At 39.6% G+C, this 17,691-nt stretch overlaps 1 protein-coding gene across 1 annotated transcript; it reads right to left on the minus strand.

Moving 5' to 3' along the window:
* Positions 1 to 1,145: 1,145 nt before the first annotated feature.
* gucy2ca (guanylate cyclase 2Ca) lies at positions 1,146 to 14,098 on the minus strand. Its single transcript, XM_068578839.1, has 27 exons — positions 13,891 to 14,098; positions 12,118 to 12,230; positions 11,442 to 11,509; positions 11,142 to 11,360; positions 10,922 to 11,040; positions 9,724 to 9,823; positions 9,472 to 9,583; positions 9,245 to 9,386; positions 8,697 to 8,782; positions 8,501 to 8,615; positions 8,182 to 8,263; positions 7,745 to 7,838; positions 6,793 to 6,855; positions 6,614 to 6,685; positions 6,096 to 6,200; positions 5,305 to 5,391; positions 4,878 to 5,010; positions 4,650 to 4,787; positions 4,435 to 4,523; positions 4,226 to 4,317; positions 3,988 to 4,146; positions 3,275 to 3,467; positions 2,840 to 3,014; positions 2,084 to 2,182; positions 1,874 to 1,968; positions 1,667 to 1,743; positions 1,146 to 1,353 (listed from the first exon to the last, which is right to left on the minus strand). Exons 1-27 carry the CDS (start codon positions 14,096 to 14,098, stop codon positions 1,146 to 1,148), a joined length of 3,243 nt encoding a protein of 1,080 aa, XP_068434940.1.
* Positions 14,099 to 17,691: the final 3,593 nt, after the last annotated feature.

Genomic DNA, 17,691 nt, shown 5'->3' on the forward strand with positions numbered 1-17,691 from the left:
TTATTGTAGATTGGTGTCCAATTATTCTATGTTAGACCGTTACAATTTCTTGTACTTTATTGCAAAGTGTTGTTAAAAGACCAAACAAAAGAACTGCTCTGATCTTGTGCCATATTTCAAACATCATTTAATAAAACACAATACCTAAATCATTACAGATATTACTGATGTTCTGAAAACAAGGTAGCATTGTTGTGGTGTGAAAGAGAAATATTCTCAGATCTCCGCTACATTATGACAAGTACAGTTTGGAAAAGCAGAAAAGGGTATTTACATGGTAAATAATTGTGTCAAACTTTCTCAATCAATACGTTTCATGCAGGCAACATCTAAACAAAAACAGAGAACTGTTCAAAGTAAAGTCAAGAAGAGTACATTTGGATTCCTTTTAGAGAAAGCTGTGTTTATAATGGCTTTAAAAGGAGGACTCCCATACTAAGATCCATGTGTCAATAACTATCTGTGACTCATCATTGTCCACAGGGCAGGAGACAGCGATGGTTATGGTAATTACAAGAAGGCATGAGCTCATGCTGTTTTTATTTGCAACATTATAAACAAAGAATACACCCAAAATAGTTCAGGGTGTAATAGCCTTTGTATGAGTAAAAGTGTAAAACTTTGGCGCCCCCAAGTGACCGGATCAAAATAAACACTGGCAGATATTGCATATGCGTTTGCTACTCTTTCTGGCCATTTGTTCCTTTCTTTTTCCCATGAATAACAGCGCAGATGTAATGATGTGCACAGCTACAGTGATGCTAGCTCAAGAATGTTGTGTCGAAATGTGTCAGTTGCACACAATAAAAGAGGATCTTAAATGATATATACAAAAGTCTGAGGGTGTATTTTTCTTTTTAGCAAAACATTGACTAATAAAGAAATCATTTTGTGTCAGAAGGATGGGTGTTGAGAGGATGAAGCGTCAAAGGTTAAAGAGACAACTGAGACAACTGAGACTCTGTTGCTGGACCGTTTATCATTACATCAACACACAAGTCTCACTTTCCACATGCCTGCTTGTCCCACGGCTGCTCCGCTGTCACTGGAACAAACCCAGCAGTGCTGATTCAGACAGGTGCAGGCTATGATGTACTTCTGTGACGTCTACTTCATGGCCAGTATTGTACAGAGAGCTCCTCTCATCACAGGTAGGTACTGGGGTTGTCAGTGACAGCCAGGTGGAAGTACTCCGGCAGGCTGTTCCCCTGCAGGCTGCTGTTAGTCTCTCCCCGACGGACTTTGGTGGACAGGGTCTTCCTGTTTTTAAAGCCTTCACTCTCAACTCCGCGGTTCTCCAGACTGGACACAATCATCTCTGACAGGTCCTGCTGGAGCCGCTGGAAGTTCTCCCTGTAAACATGAGGACTATTTTGGACTATGGATGCAAATGTGGCAAAAAGTGCCTAAAATTATGTTAATATGACACAAGGGCCAAAATCCCTGTTTTGCTTGAACAATTTCTGCTTCTGCGACATTAAGCTGGGTAATAATTACATGACGTTATGCTTGATTACATGTATGCATTGCTTTATTATGCAGTGTCCCAAATTTCCAATACGCTTACTGTTGTTTTGTAGCTGAACACAGTTTACATCACTAGTGAGCTGGAAGGAAATGTTGGGATTGAGTGTATCTCTCACAATGGAGACAGAGCTTTACTCACGCTGTTGGTGGTGTCGGCAGGTTGTACTTCCCCCCAGTCACTCCTGTTAACCAGAACGTCATCTCTTTGCCTTTACCCTGAGGGCGAGGGACAAACGGTCACAGACACAAAGGGAATGAGAGTATTAGCCACTATCTGTACAGTTGACTTCTAACGTAAACACCTGGATTGATGAGTACATAACAAGCCAAAGCAAACCCAGCTCACCTTCAGGTACGTCTCTCCTCTTTCTTCATACTCAAACTTGCAGTCTGTCCTCTGCAGGATGTTGATGGTAGATTGGCTGACGTGAATTCTCAGAGCTGGAAAGGCGACACGAGGGAGAATCATAAGGGTCAAACCCTCAGCTCTCGTAAGATCAGAAGCTGCACCTGAACCACCAATTGTGACTGTGTTAAGATGCTTGTTGTCTCTTACGAAGGCCCGTGGACTCCATGCGTGATGCAGTGTTGACTGTATCGCCGAAAACACAGTAGCGGGGCATCTTGTTCCCCACCACTCCTGCTGCACACGGCCCTACACACAAATACACACAGACAAGCAATACTATCTTATTTATTTTTTATCATTTCCAGTTGGATGGATCAAAACGATTTAAAATTGTCTTTGGCTCATCATTACATGATTCAGTCACTAGAGGTTAGTAACATCATGAGGTTTAGACTTTCTCTTTTTTCTTGTAGTTAAATTATTGGCATTGTAACAGTATATTACGGCCACCTACTGTGTTTTTAAATTACTTTCACATCCATAACTGTTACTATTTACACACTCCTTTCATTTACTGACTTAGTGTTTTAAAGTCATTCCCACAACCATGTGTACACACATTGTTCGCATTTAAGAGAATGTGGGACAGAAATGGGAAATAATGTGCTTGGACTGATAAAATTGAAAAGGAGAGTTAAACATTTTTAAAGTAGTAATAAAATGTAGTCTTTTATAATATTTTATGAAATAGTGTTTGATAATCTACTTCATTTGGGTATTTGTGTAAACATAAATATAATATAAAACATAACAATTCTTAGTTTCAGGTAATTATACAATAATGAAAACACAGTTTTGCATATTATAATCCATTTGTGCCCATTAATTAATACATTGTTCATGTAAAGGAAGTTTATGGGCAAGAGTAAGCATCAAATAAAACAAAAGAGGACTTTTTGTTACCTGAATGCACACCGATCCGAATCCACAGAGGGATGCCGGGCAGGTGCTGCAACTCAAAAGTCCCTACAAATGCCAGGATGTCCAGGGCCATGTGGGCAATATCCACTGCATGCCTGTCGCCATTGCGTTTGGGCAAACCTGATGCAACCATGTACGCATCTCCTATTGTTTCGACCTGAGACACAAAAGATGAATAGCTTTATCATTACATTTTTCAAACTCATCAGCTGTGTTCCATAATCATGAAAACACTAAGTCTAAGTCCAACTACCTCAGAGTTTTTTCGAACAAGTCTAAGTCTAAGTTTTATCTCACAAGATTAATCTTCGAAATATAAAAACAAACACACCCAGAAAAACATAGTTAAGATCCTCTGGGCTTAACTTTCACCGCTGTGCTGCCAGTGCCTGCTGGCATGAATTCACACTTAGGTACCTTATAGACATCATGGTGGTCAAGGATGCTGTCAAAGTTCTTGTAGATGTCGTTGAGCATGTCCACCACCTCCATGGGGGTGCTGTAGTGGCAAAGCGTGGTGAATCCCACAATGTCGCTGAAATAGATGGACACCTCCTCAAACAGCTCCGGTTCCACTTTGCCCGTCTCTTTCAGTGAACGCACCACTGGGCTGAGGAGACGCAGGGACAGTGAAAAATACTGACGTTAATTCATGGCTTTTTCAAGAAATTGAAATAGCTGTCAGTTACATTTAGCTAAGGGAGTATGACATGCACATGCAGGTGAAGCTTTGTCTTGAGCAGGAGGCTCGTTGCCTCCACAGGAGGGAAATACACTTATTACCAAAAGAGGGACAAAAATCAGGAAAGTTTTTAAATCACAGTAGAAATAAGTACACATTGTAGATTTTTTGCAAGAAAAACTAGAAAACTTTCAAAAACTCTCCTGCTTGAAGGATTCAATGAATTTTTATGAGCAATCAAGATAAAACGGAGAAAAAAAAAGAAAAAGAAAATGAGATGAATAAAAAAATATTTAATACAAAGTTCCTCTCTTTGTTTGTTGCTTTGTCAGTTCGGGCCTTTTAAACAATAAACATTTGATCCTTTTTAGGAATAAAGATTTTAAAAAACTCAGCGCAGCATGTTTTCAGCCGCCCTCTGTAACACATCTGCAGAGACAAAGCCTACCCAGGAAGTAGCATAAAGTTGAGGCGGTCGGCTCTGTCCCTCTCAGCTTTGTACAAAGAGGTTCGATCCTCCACGAGATGCTCCAGAGTTCTGGAGTACATCTGCAAGCGACGGATCAGGTTGTCCATATATGTCTCACTGGCTTGGTTGTGCAGGTTACTGTTTCAAAGGAAAACATTACAAACACTATTTCAAATAATTGAAAGTCTGACTAAATAAATGTGTGGGGTTGACGTACCTGAAAATCTTTCCCAGAGTTACCTCTATTCTCTTAAAATCTGGCCTTCTTTCTGGGTCTTCATCCCAGCTGTTTTTTATCAGAATGAACAGCTGTATACACACGGACAAAGAGAGGGAGCGGGTGTATGGCTTTCTTTATCTTACTTTGATGAGTCTAAGCAGCTTTGTTTTATAAACCACCATGCTCAGAGTTTGTGACTCTCTTACCTCGACCTCTCTTTCTGATGCGCCGTCAAAGGTGAGGTCCGGTCTGAAGACGTCCATCCCACTGGGATTATGCACTCGGTAGATCTTCTCTGAGGGATTGGATGACATGAAGACAATCAATGCGAGCAGGTGTGTAAACTGTCGTGCACTCACAGAGTACGTTTAGTTTTGTTGTTTATCTCAGCTTAATGCTGTGCCAAATCACTCAGGCCTACCTGAAGGATCAGAGCAGTACTGTGTATAGAACGGGCTCCGCCTCAAAACGATCTCATGAGCAATGATGGCATAGCTGTAGACATCGCCTTTTTGAGACACCCCATCCTTACGAAGATGCTCGGGGGCCGTCCACACATCTGAGAGGAGAGGAGAAGAAAGGAGAGGAGAGGATGACTATTCTCAGTGTTTCTATCAAAAATTGACCTTAGTGATGATGTCAAACTGACCTCTGCCTGGCCTCAGGATGGTGTGACAGCCAAAGTCAGTGATCTTGACCACCATGCGGTTGTCGACCACACAGTTGGTGGACTTGAGGCGACCATGGACCTCAATGTTACTGGAGTGGAGATAGGACATGCCCTGTACATACACAAAGTAGGAGGACAGTAGTGACTAGGATGGTTATACAGAGTTGTTGTGTAAAATATCCCTCCACTCTAATTTAAAAGCATTGTGAGTGAGGTTGAGTAAAATACACTGAGGCAAAAGATTGTCAAACAATCACGGCCATGTCCATTCAGAAAATGCTGTTGAATTTGAATAAATATCACTAAAGGAAAATAATCCTTGAGAGACAGAAAACTGTTTTTGTTATTGTTGGGTACATTGTTTATATAAAGGACAAAAACCTTTGGTAACAAGAACAAACAATACCTTTGCTATGTCATACATGACTGATATCTTGAACTCCATGTCCATGAAGGTTTCATCTGGGTATGAGATCCTGTCATTCAGAATGTACTGCGGGGAAAACAGGTAAACAAGTTCATGTGTGTGTGTGTGTGTGTGTGACTACGTGCATTCATACACACACCATTAGTGCTCCTTAAAATCTGTGTCAATGACTTATCAAATGAACAGTAAAGTCATTGTGAGCAGTGAAAAGGGAAGAACACTGAGCCGTCATAAACAAGTTGGTCCATACGTAATCATGTAATATGACGTAAAGTCGGATCATCATTGCACCAGAGTAACGATGCGGTTGAATGCACTGCTGCAGGATTCACAATGGAGGCTTAAAAAGCTTTCAAATCAATTTAAAAGGTAAAACAAGCAGATATTATGTAAAATACTAAGGAAGATAAGAGAGAGAAGATACAAGCAATAACTATGGGGGAGAAATAACAGGTACTATGACAAAAAGCAAGGTCTTTTTCCCAAAGCATCTCAGTCAGCCAAACAGCAAAACAAGACTATAAATCACAACGTTCTTTGAATTTGTTATGTTAATTGAATAAAAGTGATCTTTTTTAATTTATTATATTGTATGTGGATCCAGATCTGCATTGAAATTTACACAATGATGAGACTATCTTGGGACACATTATACAGGTTAAGCATAGTTAAGCATAGTAGTTCATGATAAAGATATCCTATCTTGCGATGTTAAAAAAAACAGGATCTGATATTGAAGGGAAAGAGTACTGTGTGAGTGAAGCTCTTACCCGGAGGGAACCCCTCTGACAGAGCTCGAACACCCCAAACACACCGTACTCAAACTTCACCGTGCCGTAGAACTTTGTCAGGTTGTAGTAATCTATACGCAGCAGCTGAAACACAGAGGCAGGGGCAGGGAAGTGGAACAAAAAGGGTTTTTCATTAAAAAATAATTGGGCAACACTTTTACTGCTATGAGATCAGAAAGATGCGTGTCATCTAAAGCCAGAGACATGAATGTAGTAAAAAATGTAATTTATATAATGTTAGAGAGGAAAATGCTCATTCATTCACAATATTTTAGTCTTATCACAATGTCAAAGCACCACATCTAATCCATTAGCCGTAACATTTTAAACTGACAGAAATCATTATCTTTATCCATCCAAAAGCATGTAGTGTAAGAACTGCATGAATTTAAGGAGAAAGATTGTTTTGATGTGGAGCTACAAGAGGGGAGAAAGGTGGAGGTAGGTTTACCAAAAGAGTTTTATATGAAGGTAAAATCGATACAGGGGTGTCTTACAGTGTTCAGCTCGATCCTCTGGTCCTCCGTGAAGTCTCCGTCTGTCTGTTTCAACTCTTTCAAGATCACTGGCTGAAGAACACAGAGAAATAAGACACATTTAAACGGTGAGGGAAAATACATCATCATCTCTTTCTTTTTGTTCTTTTTAAGACTAAATATGAAATTTTGGAAGTTACCTTTTTGTCATAGCGGCCTCGATGATTGAAGAAAGTGCTGTCCTTCCTCTTATCTTCATCAATCTGTTACACACACACACAAACACACACACACACACACACACACACACACAAACACACACACTTATATAATTTCATATTCTGAGCTTGTTAAATATGATTTCATCAAATTTTGAGTATGCATCATGTTAAAAAAAAAAGTATAGAACTCTGTAAACTTCCAAAGCCTGACGGATGACAGATTTGGTCAAGGTAAGGAAAAAGTCTATCAAGAAACTTTGCAATTTCGATAACCTGGTAACGTACTTGCAGTCGGGATGGCGGCATTAGCAGGGAGAAGATGGGATTACACCACACACAGAGGTGCTCTCTGCTGAGGAAGACATTACTCCTCCAGATCTTTACATTGATCATTGTTGAGTGCTGCTATGTTAATGCCCTGAAACCTGTACATTGCATCTTTAAATATAACTTTAGCTGTTGACATGATGGTATCTCAAGAATGTTTTACTAAAAGAGTCAACGGTTCTTGCTGAGTGGTCTTTGAGTTTCTGTACAACAGAGCAGATGCACTAACCAAGACCGACCTAAAAAAGAAGAACACTGCGCTGCACAATATACATGAGACCTGCTGAGGAAATCTAGATCTTGTTTTAGACAGGTTTAGACTCATTTCCAACCATCAGGCTACTAGGGGCAGCTCAGCGTATCACTAAACATGAGCAACCACTCATAGACAGAGAATACACAAATTTTCTCAACAGCGCAGAGGTTTTGTTTGATTGACTGCCGAATAAACACACACCATCATATCCACAATCAGAGACCGGTGGCATGAACTGAACAGTATAGGTGTGAACGAGCAACTAATAAGCAAAGGGATCCTATGCAAATAATAGGCCACCAAGACATTAAACATGTGGGTTGACAGTTGACTGATGAGGCTGCTTACCTTCAGTGAGACCTCCTTCTCGTCCAGTGGACCAATCAGATGTGGGTTGATGTGAGACCACTTCTTCTGCATCAGACGATCTTTCCTGTTCTGCCTAAAATTATTCACACACACACACACACACACACACACACACACACACACACACACACACACACACACACACACACACACACACACACACACAGTAAAAACATGCATACGGCACATGGTTTGTAGAAACATTCTTTTGCTTTCAGAGTGCATCAAAGCACTTCATTTATACGCCACAATGACCAAATTTTATTTATAAGTACTTCTTCTGGTATCCAACATCAAAAACATTTTGTCACCAAGAATTTACACTCAAAAGTGTTGTATATCTTCCGGGTCTCTGAATGCAGCTTTACTGATGCTAAAGCTCTACATGTAGCAAGTGTGATGCAGCAGCCGTTTACCTGTAGAAGATGAGAGCGATGGCTGTCACCACAACAACACTGAGACTCAGAACGATCACAATCACGTCCTGCATATCTAAGTCTGGAAGCACACACACACACACACACACACACACACACACACACACACACACACACACACACACACACACACACACACACACACACAAACAGTTGTACCGGGAATAAGAACTACGAAATAATACAATTTTATGAGGTTTTGTGTGCTGTGTGTGTGTGTGTGTGTGTGTGTGTGTGTGTGTGTGTGTGTGTGTGTGTGTGTGTGTGAGTGTGTTTGTGTAGATGTGTGTGTGTTTACCATTTGGATTTTTTGGCACGTCAGAAGGTAGGTGACCGTTCCAGATCAGGGCGGGGTTTGTGTCTACCACTATGGTTTTATTTTGCGATGTGTCAAACATCAACAGGGTTTCGTACTAGAGGGAGACCGAGGCAAAGTATAAAAACAAATGTTCACATTGACACTGTGCTAACTGCTGAACGGAGAATTGTCTCACCTCGCCAGTGACGGTTGATGTGTAAATCATAGAGAAGTTAACATCTCTGTCCCCATACTCATCAAGCACATAGTGTCCTCCCATACCTGCTTGAAAAACACAAAGATAAATACACGTATGCACACACACACAATGAAGAAAGCATTTTTTATTTCCGACGTGGTTCAATCTTAATGTATAATTGTATGTTATTAAATCAGCTACAAAAGTTCTATTGCGGATGTGTCCAAAATTCTGTAAACGTAATGTCTAGTCTTTGCCTTTGCTTTAGATTTGCCTACAGATCTTTCTCTGAGGAGTCTCGTTCTGAAATCTCGCGGCCTCATTCACATTGTCGAAATCAGCGAAACATTCACCCATCCCATTGAAAATCTTTAAGATAACACTACTACACTTTCTATAGTGCAACACAACAACCTGAACCTGAGACATCCTTGTACGCATAGTGCCAAATAGTTTTCACATCTTCTCACAACTGCATCACCAAAAGCTAAAAGCTCTTCCTTTTATTGTACTGTTAACCTTGAGCTGTCACTGATCATACGCACCGTCAAAGGAGACATTAACAAAAGGGTTGTCATCCAGAGGCACATCATCGGTTCTGTTTTCTCGCTGGCTGAGCATCTTCTCTCTGAGCACTTTGCCAAACAACAGAGCCCCATCATGGTACCCGGCCACATAGTCATTGATCTGTCCGTTAGATGGAAAGATAGACCAAACAGTCAAAGGTGCAAGAATCATTTCCCGACACAGTCTTGTTTGAAATGTTGCTTACCGTGTCGTTGTATGTTGAGTTTGATCCATAGATGTAGTTCCTCTCTGGCAGAGTGATCACTACTACATCCTGCATAGCCTGACTGGATGTTGTGTTGACGTAATACTCAGGGCTGTGGGAAGATAAACGGTGTCACTATGAACAGTCAATCTTATTTTACAGTTTATTCTGATTTCTTGTTTTAGACTGAAAAGACTTGTGAAACTCGGTCACAGCATAAGGGCAAAATGGTGTCATCATAGACAGGCTTACTTGTAAATATCAAGGAGAATGAATATGATGTCTTCATCAATCTTGTCCACCTTCTCTTTTATTGAAACAATGTCATCAGGGCCCCCACAAAAGATGAAAACTGCAATAGAACATTTTAAAACAACTTATTTTAGCACTGGCTCCATTATTCCAATGTTACTATGTACAATACTTCATAAGTCTGGTTCCGATTGACTTTCAGTGTTCGAGTTAGATATGTACTGTATTTTAAAACAACAACAACAAGCTGGTCTCATACATATTTCACAACAAAAAGTGGGCTGGTGACGAGCAACTTGCAAACTCATGGTGGATATAAAGGAAAAGTCAGTGGATCACCAAGTCGGTTTCATCCTTCCAGAAACATCAATATCTGTACAATAAGTGATGCAATCCACTTATAACATTTTGTTGAGGAGATATTTTACTCTGGACCAAAGTGGTGGACCAACCGACTCACCAACAGACCAAGAGCAAAAAATATTTTTAGTACCGTTGGCGCACACACACACATTCCCACACCTTGCCCCAACTTCCTCAGTAGTATTTCCCATTTAGTACTTTGGTCTGGAGCGTCAATCCAAGAGGAAAAATCAGAAAAGCAGGCTAAATTACCTCGACTCTGGGAGTAGAAATATGTAGCTCAAATTAATATGATTAGGCTGTGGGTGTGCTAACCTAGCTTAGAAAAATATCATTCTAGTTATGCTAGTCATTGAAAATAACTTAACTACCATAAATTATCATGATGTAGTGACTAGTGCCTCAACTGCAGAGAGTATTGGTGCAGGCATCATTTGAATCAGGTGTATATTAGAGACCGGCCTTGAGCTGAAGTTTCCTTCTTCTCCGATCTGTTCCAGTTTAACTTCATGCTACGTAGTTGGCAAGTTGTAGATACACATTAAACATACAGGAGTTTACATTACACACACTAGCACTAACTGTTCCTGGAACAATTTGGCTAATATTTTTCCCATTGACTGTACTACTAGAATTTGACCCAGAGTAATTTCCTGTTCACTCCATGCACACTAATGTTGTTACTGTCCAGATTAGTTAGTTTACTCATCCATATATGTAGATATTTGATTATGTTTTTCAGATGAACATACTCCTTTTGATTTCAAGCTTGGTTGAAAAAATGACACGCTTGATGTGTTGATATATAACTCAAACAGACAAACCAAATACTCACTGTTGCTGTGTCTTTTCTTAGAGTCGAGAGCTTTTATCAGATCGTCCTCCCCACGCAACATCTCTCTGTTTGTCTTTGTGGCAAAGGTGGCAGAGGGTGCTTCCAAACCGTTGATGTACCTGGAGAAAAAGCGAGGAGGAGAAACCAAAAAGTGACACATGCTTTAGTGCTGAACAAAGCTGCAGAACAATCAAGTGAATCGCAGCCTGTGTTGTCTCACCAGAAGCAGTCTTCAGTTACGTTGGTGGACTTCTTGTAGACGTAGACGTGATTCCAATAATGCTTAAATGGCAAGACTGTTATCATGAAGTTGTATAATAAGTCTGATATCTTGCGTGCTGGAGGCAGAATTCGGGTCAGTTTGGGCTTATAGTTACACGAGAGGCCAAAACTCCCAGCAGAGATGATGGGAATGCTTATGTTCAGGCCAATTCCATCACTAAGGTGGATAATGGGGGTTAAAAAGTCAGAATTAGTCAGTTGTTTGGTGGTAGATTATCAAACAGAAACAGATACTCACTCCACTAACTGGAAGGTGGCGTAAGTGCAGGAAGGCCCCAGCATGACGCATCCAACCTCATTCTTACTCTGCAGAAAGATACAGTGCATGCACTTATTCTGTCATCACAGAGGCATTGTGTGTCACTTACTATGCTGTATTTAAAGCCCGGGAATCTACTACTGTGATGGCAACCCCTGCAATGGCGATATTGTTGGTGCAAGATTGTCAGTCTTCAAAGAGGTTGTTTATCATTGACTGTTAGGCACTGACAAATTACTTCTATTGAAGTTTTTGACGATTGACATTTGAGCCTTTGTGACTGTCGTGGAAATAGTTTGACGAAATGATTTATTTCTAATTCAACATTTAAGTGAGTCAGGACACTGATTCTGTCATGGTGCAATTGACACGTAACTGTATCTGCTAAAGAGTAATCTTGGGATTATACATGACCAAACCACAAGAAAAGGCAACTTACAATGTTATAACTGTGCACTTAACCACACAGAAAGGTTTAATCCCTAATCACTCTTAACAATAGCTCCCTTATTTCACAAATCCTCTCATTGCGTCTTCACATCAAACATTTTACCACAATACCCTTGATGGGTTTGACTTTAAGGGCTGCACTAGCAGGAACACTTTTAACACTCTTTAGCCATCTCATCTTTTGACACCTTTTGACCACACTCACATGCAGCATCTTGAGTATTGCCACTCCCTCACAGGTGCTGCTGCCACAGCCCTGCCGGTTGTACAACGAGGTGTTAAAGCCGTTGTAGTTAGCTGTCAACTTGAAGTCTAAACCTTGAGTCATGGAAAGAAGATAAGAGTTATTAATATCAAAAAATTGTTCATTAATTTTTTTGGCCTGGTGAAGTTGGATTAGATTAGACTGATTTTATCGCCCACTGGGGTAAATGCAGCTTTGCATTTACAGCAGCAGCAAGAACCATGCTGAATATTACAAAGTGTATATTTTGATAATAAGATGATTGGGGGGCAAGAGGATAGGAGTAAGAGTTAAGGTCATCATCGGTTGTCGATGATAAGACAAATAATAATAATATCTTCATTATGGCTTTCCAATTAAAAACTGTGAAGTGTGTGTGTTTAGTTAACAAGGAACACTTTAAATCTAAAAATCAATTTAAGGAAGTTTGTTCTAGTGGGAACAGATCTACGTATAAAAATACGTAGACCTTGTCCCAAGGTGGTTAGAGAACACTGGTTTATGCTGCATTTAGCTGTATTTAGCTTTCTTGATGTATGAATAGGACACATTTGAAGACACCGTGGTCATATTTCAACAGTATCGATACTGCCAATAACAAACTTTTGATTTGAAATTATTCTTTTCTGTACGGGTATATACTCATCAGACATGTCATGTATACATATACATACATGATACGTCTGAAGAGTTTCTGTGAGTTCAGAAAAGAGATTTTTCACAGACAATTTTCAGCCTGTAGCTGAGCACTAACATTAGGTGGAAACATCTAGAATCCGCCAAACTGGGAAAATATGCCATGAACAACTTCAAGACTGACTCAAGACTGCTAATTGTCAGTGTGTTACATTTATCTCTGCACATGTTAAGATAAACAAGAAAGAATGTAAGGAGACTGTGCTGGATTATTTTCAGTGTATAAAACATGTTTTTTGCATCTATCACAAGAGAAGCTCTTTCTTCGCCTCAAAAACAGCAATGTCTTTGGTTGAGGCAAAGTTATTGTACGGGTACTTATGGTAAGAGTTTCTAGTTCTGTTGAAAGTTTATATGTAGAAAAGTATATCGTCCATATTTGAGAAACACACTGGTGGCATGTATTTGTTGATTAAGTGTTTAAAAAAAAGATAAATGATGTGTGAAATTTGATTAATTGATTTGATCTTAATTTGTTTTAATTAATAACAGGTGTATTTTAATCAAGGTACATTAAGTCTGAAATTCAGTTATAAAGTCTAATCATTTTGTGAATCTAGTCATAAAAAGGTAATTATCTATAAAAAGCTTCACCCAACCAACGTGGATTCATGAATAATTTAAAGAAAATTTTGGGCAGATTTTGTTTTTAAATCACATTTAAATTGTTTATCATCCTCGGCATTCTTTCATCATGTACACAGTGGTGATGCAATAAACCCTCTTCTTGCTCAACAGGATGCCGAGAAATAATGAATACATTTATAAACCATCTTGACTTTGTTGTTTTTTAAAGTTTTAAAGGTTTTCGAGGAGCTTCTACTTCACTTTCATCTATTTAAAATGTATCTTTCACTTGCCTCAAAAAACAACGTTGGCTCCTTGTGACAGAACTGATCATTAAATTCTTGATTTGATTTATCTTAATCTTTTTCATTTTGGAAACCATTAGTTTTTTTATTATTTATTTATTTGTTTGCGTATTGTATCAGATTCCATTTGTCTATAAAGTCTTAGTTGTGAACTATCAGTCCTTACCACAGTTATCGTTCTCCTGCTTGTCCTGTTCAATGGCTCGTTCCACGGCCGCCTGAACAAATGGTCGACTCCACCCATAAGTGTTGTCCTCCACCAGCACAACATTCATGGTGTATGTATGGTTCGATGACAAACAGTCTTCCAGCATGTTCCCAACCACCGCCACTATTAACACTCCCAGGTAAGGCAAACTTTGTGAGCTGTACATGTTGGTCTGTGAGATTTTCCTGTTTCCCTCAGAAGTCTGTGTCTATTCCAAAGTTTCTACATGTCAAAGCTACAAAACCCTGTCCTGACAAACAGAGGCCGAAGTCAGGTTTTTACATTCGTCCGCCTGAACAAATCCTCTCAACTGACGATATAGGTCCAAAAACAAGCGTGAACAGGACTCTTCAGTGAATAGGCAGGAGTCTCTGTTCACTGTCCAGCATGCAGATAAAACAGAAGAAAAGAAACTTTGGTGTTTCCACACAACCAATACAAAAGAATCGATAGCAGGTTTCACACCAGTTGTTCCTCTCAAGCCTGAGATCAATAATCCTCCTCCTTGGTATGGTCTGGTCTACCTGTCCTCCATACGTTAATGAACAACAGTCAAGTGACAGTCGGTGCACCATTCAAACGGAGGGCAGGGCAGGAAAGACTCCCACACTCCATCTGGACTGACAGCTCACTTAGAAACTTATTTAGCTCATAAATCATCCTGTGTGTAAACATGAAGTTCAGGCCTGCCTCCACATTACATCTCCTGCCTGAATAACATCAAAGATTATTTACAAATTTACATTTTTGTAGTGACTAATCTGTTGGTAATAACCTGCAGTAAGTGTAAGAATAAAACACCACAGACTTTTCCGGCTCTTAATTGGACAACAGCAGAATAATTGTACATGTGCGGAAAAAAAACAACTTAAACGTAGACAGTGGAATCAGTTAAAATACTATTTTGCCTTAGTTTTACACAATCAGTTTATTTCTGGGGACTCTTTGTTCAAAGGAGAGGCGGGGGAAAGCTTGCATAGGGAGAGGGGCAAAGGTCAGAGGAGGCAATAAAAGTGAAGGCTTGTGTGGAGGTGATAAATATTGTCTGCTATAAAAGCAGGGTGGATGAAGCCTGTAAAAGTCTTGGCCAAACTGCTCATAAACCAGTGTCACCACATTTTGAGGAAAGCAGCTTTAATCTTTGTAAAAACCGAATGAAAAGTGTGAGTGCGCCACCAGTACTGTTTAATTGTATTTGTTTTGATAGAAGAGAGCCTCTAAAGTTGCAATGAAATGCATCAAATACATTTCTGGTATCTTCAAAACAGCACCAGCTGGTGAAAATACCAAGATGATGAACTTACTTGACATCTGCTTGTTAGCATGATCATTGTGAATGCATCGTATGTTGAGGCACTGCCTCACATGCTGGCATGTTTGTTTACACAAACCTTTACCTGCTCACACATCCATCTTAACAGTCATCATGTTATCAAAGAAATGCAATATCATGTAATCTCAGATTTTGGATGGAATCATTTGCCACTGCACACAATGTTAATACTTTCATCAAATGGTTGCCATAATAGTTTATTTGATCATGACTTGTTAAATGGGATGGCTGTATCTTTTACAGTTTTTTCAGTATCTGTCTGTCTCACTATCAGTCTGTCCTCGTCACACATCTTCTACAAACACACTGCGGTCCTATTGCCAGTCCTAAATCTCGCTGGTGTCCGACTCTTTTATCACTCTATGATTGAATTGTCTTTCTCACACTTTTTTATGTTCTTTGCTTCACTTCTAAGAAGAGGAATTTCAATTACGATCATTCAGATTCAAAAATCATATTTACATGACATTTGTGTCACTGAATTGAAATAAGCTTCAATCATCCCTCCAAAAGCTCTGCCGCGTACATGGTGAACAAAAGAAGAAGATCATGTATCGTGCTATTTCCTTTTATTCAATAAATTTGAAATTTCCACCAAAACCCACAACATGATTACGCTGTATGGTTCTACCACCCAAAACAAACAATGTTCTTACACATTTGAACTCAACATTTCCAAACAAAACGTCATGTCTTTCCAGTACAATTCATCATCAGTCAGCTTCCTGTCTGGCCGCCACCTTACAGGGTCGTAAACGTCTTAAACAAACACACACGTATGACGTCGTAATAGCACGGTTGGCTTGGGGCACACGGCCATTTAGACCCATTACCGCTTCATGTGAAGAGGTTTTCCGTCTCAACACACCCTGGCTTATTCTCAGGCAGAGGAAAAGGTAACTGGTTAAGAGGAACAAGACTCTTTGTTTTATTGTCTCACCGTGGCTGTTTAATAGCAACTGAATGCTGTTAACAGTGGCTGTTGTTGTTAGTCTGAGAAAATGGGTCCAAGTGAGCACTTTCCCCTCTGCATGAAGGTAGATAAGAGTGCTGTTTTAATGGAGGCCTTCAGCTCAACCCACAAAGCACCCACACCTGTGAGCATGAAGGCCACGCACACACACACAACGCACACACACAATGCACACGTGCACACATAATGCACACATGCTCACACTTATACATATGAGATATGAGGTTAGAAGAAACCATAGTTGTGGATCATTTTCAAATTAATCTTGAAAGAACATCTCGTCCGTTCTTAAGTTATTTTTATCTTGCTGAGTGTTTCATCTCCTCGACCCAAAAAGAACTCAGACGTTTATTGAACCCAGTGACCTGTATTTCAAAGATCAGCAAGTTTCCACAGATGCAATATAAAACCGCCCTTCTGAATTTGACATGTGATATATAACAAGCAGATAGATAATGTTATTTTTTTCTTCTGCTTTCAGCTGTACCCATTAGGAGTCGCCACAGCTGACTATTTATTTCCATCTTGTTAACGTGGGCCTTAATCCCGGTATGGAAATCATCAGATTTTATGAACCATGGATTATATTTGGCATAGTTTTACCCTTCGTTTCCTGTAGTGTGGTATCTGGAGTGAAAGACCACATAATTCTTCAAAACATTAAATCAGCTCAGAGTACAGATACAGATGCAAAATGGGCACCAATGCTTATTAATCTGTGTCCAAAAATACTATCCACAATGAACACTATCTTTTCTTGTTATTCTTGTTAAAAAAATTACAACTCCCAGCTCTTCCGGGAGAATACCAGACATCTGTATGTACAACATCTTTAAAACTAGGCAAATGTGTATTTTTTTTATTTTGGGGTGGACTGTCTCTTTAAAGATTGACGTCTTCAGTCGGAACAAATGAGCCTGGGACAAAGGGACAGGTTGAGGTAGTCAATAATTGAGATACCGATTAACTAAAGGATTCATGGGGTGTTTTGACAACACCACTGTTTTTAAAGCCTAAAAGGTTAAAGATATAAGATCCCGTCTGCTTCGGAGACTTGAGGATTGAGGTCGAAGTCAGATAAAGAAGCATATTCATTATTTCAGAGGGTAATGATTAGTCTGTTTATGATTAGTCAATAATTGCCTTCAGCTGCCTCCTTCCTCGTACAATTTTACCATATCAATTGGCATCTTACTAATAAATCACGCACATAAATGACTACCTAACTTTATAGACACCAAATGTTTTGACTTTGACACTGAAACAAACTCTGAAACCAGACATAAATGCCAAAAGGTCTGTCAACATGATTAAAATGCAACTAAATATATAATGGTACCTTTTATGCAAAGATATGTGACATATATGTATGTACTGAACCCAAAAAGGGGTCAAATTGGTTTGTGTTCTGACACTATCACTTATACTAAAACTCATGTCCACGGAGTAGTGA

The sequence above is a fragment of the Clinocottus analis genome, unplaced genomic scaffold (genome assembly GCF_023055335.1).
Source record: "Clinocottus analis isolate CAN_PGR_092001 unplaced genomic scaffold, fCliAna1.0.p SCAF_16, whole genome shotgun sequence".
NCBI lineage: Eukaryota > Metazoa > Chordata > Actinopteri > Perciformes > Cottidae > Clinocottus > Clinocottus analis.

Bases quoted from the DNA above. Each gene is read 5' to 3' on its own strand.
- gucy2ca (XM_068578839.1), bottom strand. From the start codon at position 14,098: ATGTACAGCTCACAAAGTTTGCCTTACCTGGGAGTGTTAATAGTGGCG. The intron at 7,839-8,181 runs GTAAACGGCTGC...GAATAATTTTAG, and splicing joins ATCGCTCTCATCTTCTACAG to GCAGAACAGGAAAGATCGTC. The intron at 1,744-1,873 runs GTGAGCTGGGTT...CCTCGCCCTCAG, and splicing joins GAGGAGAGACGTACCTGAAG to GGTAAAGGCAAAGAGATGAC.